Genomic DNA, 3,818 nt, shown 5'->3' with positions numbered 1-3,818 from the left:
CAGCAGGAAGTTAGCCCATAAAATAACCACATGGCAGATCAAGGTATGTACAAAATGAAACCTCATGTAAATGGGGCTTTGCATTTCACTGTCTTCCCTACTGTAAATTAACGGACACACATTTTGCAATTGATATGCATAATTTACTAAATTATGCATAACAATTAAGCATCCAACTAATGGTATCGTTACTTCATTTTCTTCTTGGTGACTCAGAGGGATCAACTTCTATTGAGAGGAAAGTTGAGTCACAGTGGGCATGTCTACACATGTGCTTTAATGTGCAAGAGCCTATTTTAATGTGCATTAAAGCATCACTAAACCCCTGTCACTAAAAAAAAAGGCATTTTACATGTGCTTCTGACATGTCAGGTGCTTTAATTAGCAAGCTGCACTAATTGAAAGTGCCCGACACCGCATCAGGTATACATGGATCAGCAGCGCAGTGCACCTCTGCGCTGAGAAAATGGTGGCACGCTTTGAACTAAAGCACATTGAACATGATTTAGTTCAAAGTGTGCTGCCGCCATTTTCTCAGCACAGAGGCATACTGCAACACCGATACGTGATGCATGAGGCTGCCAGAGCGTGTCAATTTACCTGCTCCAGCAGACTCGATTACTCGGGCCTGCTCCAACGCACTGGCCTTCCAGCATGTTGGAGCAGGCTCCTCACATGTGTGAGGGCCTGTGCTTTTTAGTTGATGTGCATTAAAAGGGCTAATGTAAATTAAGCATCACTTAAAAACTGTGGGCACCTATACACATGCGGGGAGGCTGCTCCAATGCACTGTAATTACAGCGTGTCGGAACAGACTCAATTAATCGAGTCTGCTGGAACATGGCAATTACCATGCTTCAGACAACTCCAGTGTCATGTGTCAGCATCTTTGTGCTGAAAAATAGCAGCAGGGCACTTTAAACTAAAACTCATTTGATGAGCTACAGTTCAAGTACCCATGCCACCATTTTTCAGCATGGGGACACTAATACATGTGTTGCTTCAGACGCTTTAAAAAGTGCCCCCCTCTCCCAAAGCATGTCTATAAACTCCCCATATTCTTTAGTTAATGCACATTAAGACAGGATAATGAACAATTTCCTAGTACATCACAATGGAGGTACTAGATTTAATGTGAGTTAACTAAAGTGCATGAATACATGTGTAGACATGCTGTCTTTTGCTCTTGACAGCACTACTGAAACTGCCAAGTAGTTTGTGCCAATAAAAAGCTCTTTTGTTTCTCTTTCCTTAGACTATCAGAATCTTTATTTGTATCTTAATAATGAAAGATTTCACTATCAATCTTTTGGCTAATCCTGATTGGGAGATACAATCTTTTCCATAACCCCCAAAACGAGCATGATCCTTTCTGGCCAATGACAAACAACACTGAGTATTTGTTCTTGTCAGCTTTTTTTTTAACTCCAGGTTTCTCTTGATATCACAGATGCTGGGAGCTCAGTGCTGGAGATATCAAATGGATTTACCAAGCACCAATTTTAGCAGCTATCGGGGTAGGTTTCATACATACAATGTATAAGTAAATGGTTTATTGGTCTGCTGTTTCATTTTAAAACTCTCTAGCTTTGCTGAAGAGGTCACAGGTTCTCAATGGAGAATGAAGTAGGTGGTTCATATTGGGCACATCTACACATGCAATTAATACAATTAAATATACTCTAGTTCAATTTGCACCAGAGTAAACTAATCCCGACATCACTGTCTACATGTGTATTTATGCGCAGTAATTTACTGCAGCATAGAACAGTCCCTGTGTCTGACAGGCCTATTGTACACTGGAGTAAATCTGAGCACTAATAGTGGTGCATGTGTGGATAGTGATACTTTACTGTGTATTAAATTAGTCTAATGAGCAGTAAAATGGACATGGAGATCTGCCCATTATGAACTAACCCAGAATATTTGCCGGGAAAACAGCATCAAGAAATGAGGTTGATCAAAGTAGAATTATCAATAGGAATGGATTAACAAAGTAAGAGGTTTGGCTCAGCTCAGATAATCATTCCATATTTCAAATAATTTTCATAATTATTCAGATCTTTTGAGTCTACAAAACTGCCTGGAAATTGCCCAAGAATAGGCTTTCTGTTTCTGTTATTCTCTGACCTGCCCAAGAATGCCAAAGAAATAACCTTTTATTACATATTTTATTACCTCTGTTATTCTATCCCAAGCAGAATCTGGAAGTGCAAAGGACAGTGAAAATAAAAAGCAATTTAAGAATAAGATTAATCACACTGGTTAAACTCTAGGGGGGAAAAGGTCAAGTTTAAGTGAAAGCACTTTGCTGTTTGTCATTGCTGATGGAAATGGTCTTTTCCAATTGTAGTCTAAAGACAACATATTCAAAAACACCTAAGTAGTAGCAGCCAGAGTCCACATTTCAAAGCTGACTTAGGTACTTGGGTCCAGAGCCCAGATCTGCAACTTAGATGTGTATTTTTTTTTTTTTACCCTTTCAGGTGCCTCACTACATCATTTTGGCACCAGTGACATTTTCAAAGCTACTGCTCAGTTGCCTCCTAACCCCACTGGTGACTATGTGTAAATGTAAAAAAAGCCCAGAAAATGAAACATTTAATTTGACTCAAAACAATGTCTTTTGTTCCAGCAAGAAAACTGAAACCTTTTCATATCAGGTCTACTCAAAGTAAAAATTTTCTTTCAATTTTTTAAAGTTTGGCAGCAAACCAAACCAGTCCTTCAGTTAACAAATGGCATAATATCACCTAACAGACATAAATGGTAAAACATTGTATAATTCAGTAAGGAGTTTGACAGAAAAACAAAGAGGGGAAGAACATATTAATGAATAGAAAAAGTTACTGATATTTCCTAATATATTATAATAAAAGATCCTCATTGCAGTTTTAGATCCAGCCTTCACGTTTTCATCTTCCATTTTAACTCCTTAAATGTTCAAGTTGTAAGAAATCTGTTGAGAGCTCAGATGGGGAAAATGAGGTGGGAATCCGACATTCTAAGGACCCTGTCCTAATGCTCTTTTTACTCATGAAAGGGAATAGCAACAAGTCAATACTTACAGCTGTAAAATGTTACTGAATAAAATAGCATCCATATCCGTAATAGTCTAAGCTATGGACAGTACCATGCACTCCTTTTTGTGGTCAAAACATGGAATAATAATAATAATAACAATAGTAATACAGCTTCCTAACTTGTGGGACTTCATGCCTCTTCTGCAAATAATCAATTATTTTCTTTTTAAACAAACCTAAACAAAAACATTATTTTTTTTTTTTTCCCCAACAAGTAACACTGACCAGTATGGGCTATTTCAGAGTATGGGGTGGGGCTGAGCAACAGAATCAAGGAGTCTAAACAGAGTACAGTTGGCCAACAGCTCCTTTTAATTTCTATCAGGGGTGCTCAACCCCGGGCTCATGGGCCAAATCTAGCCTGCAGAGCCATGGTTTCCAGCTGTTGGGGCTCTGCACAGATAGGAAATTTTGGCAGTGAGGAAGTGGTTCCCCTACTGCCAAATTACCAAGCCCCATGCAGCCAACCAGGCCCAGGCCAGTCCCATCCCTGCGGCTGGATTGGACCTGTACAGCCCCCCAGTGCAGCCGGATCAGGGCAAGGATCCCCACCTGCCCTGCATGCTGCATAAAGCCCCTGACATGCCGACCCCATGCTGGATTGGGCCCACCAGCTGAATCTGGCTCATGGACAGACTTGGCACTACTACCTATCCGAAAAGGTAGGGTACAACCGATTTATACCGATGCAACTTCAGCATTCATGCCTGTGCTGCTCTCAAATGTGTGTTCTGC

At 40.1% G+C, this 3,818-nt stretch overlaps 1 protein-coding gene across 1 annotated transcript in view; it reads left to right on the top strand.

Moving 5' to 3' along the window:
- The window catches only part of PTH2R (parathyroid hormone 2 receptor), a 64,542-nt gene that overhangs the window by 43,940 nt on the left and 16,784 nt on the right, over window positions 1–3,818 (top strand). Inside the window, exon 10 of the mRNA XM_006029144.3 lies at window positions 1,451–1,517. Within this exon, the coding sequence (XP_006029206.1) occupies window positions 1,451–1,517 (67 nt within the window). The remainder of the gene's footprint in view (window positions 1–1,450; window positions 1,518–3,818) is intronic.

This window comes from Alligator sinensis, unplaced genomic scaffold (assembly GCF_000455745.1).
Source record: "Alligator sinensis unplaced genomic scaffold, ASM45574v1 scaffold699_1, whole genome shotgun sequence".
NCBI lineage: Eukaryota > Metazoa > Chordata > Crocodylia > Alligatoridae > Alligator > Alligator sinensis.
Note: the sequence above shows the minus strand (reverse complement) of the source record. Positions and strands in the feature narration are given on the sequence as shown.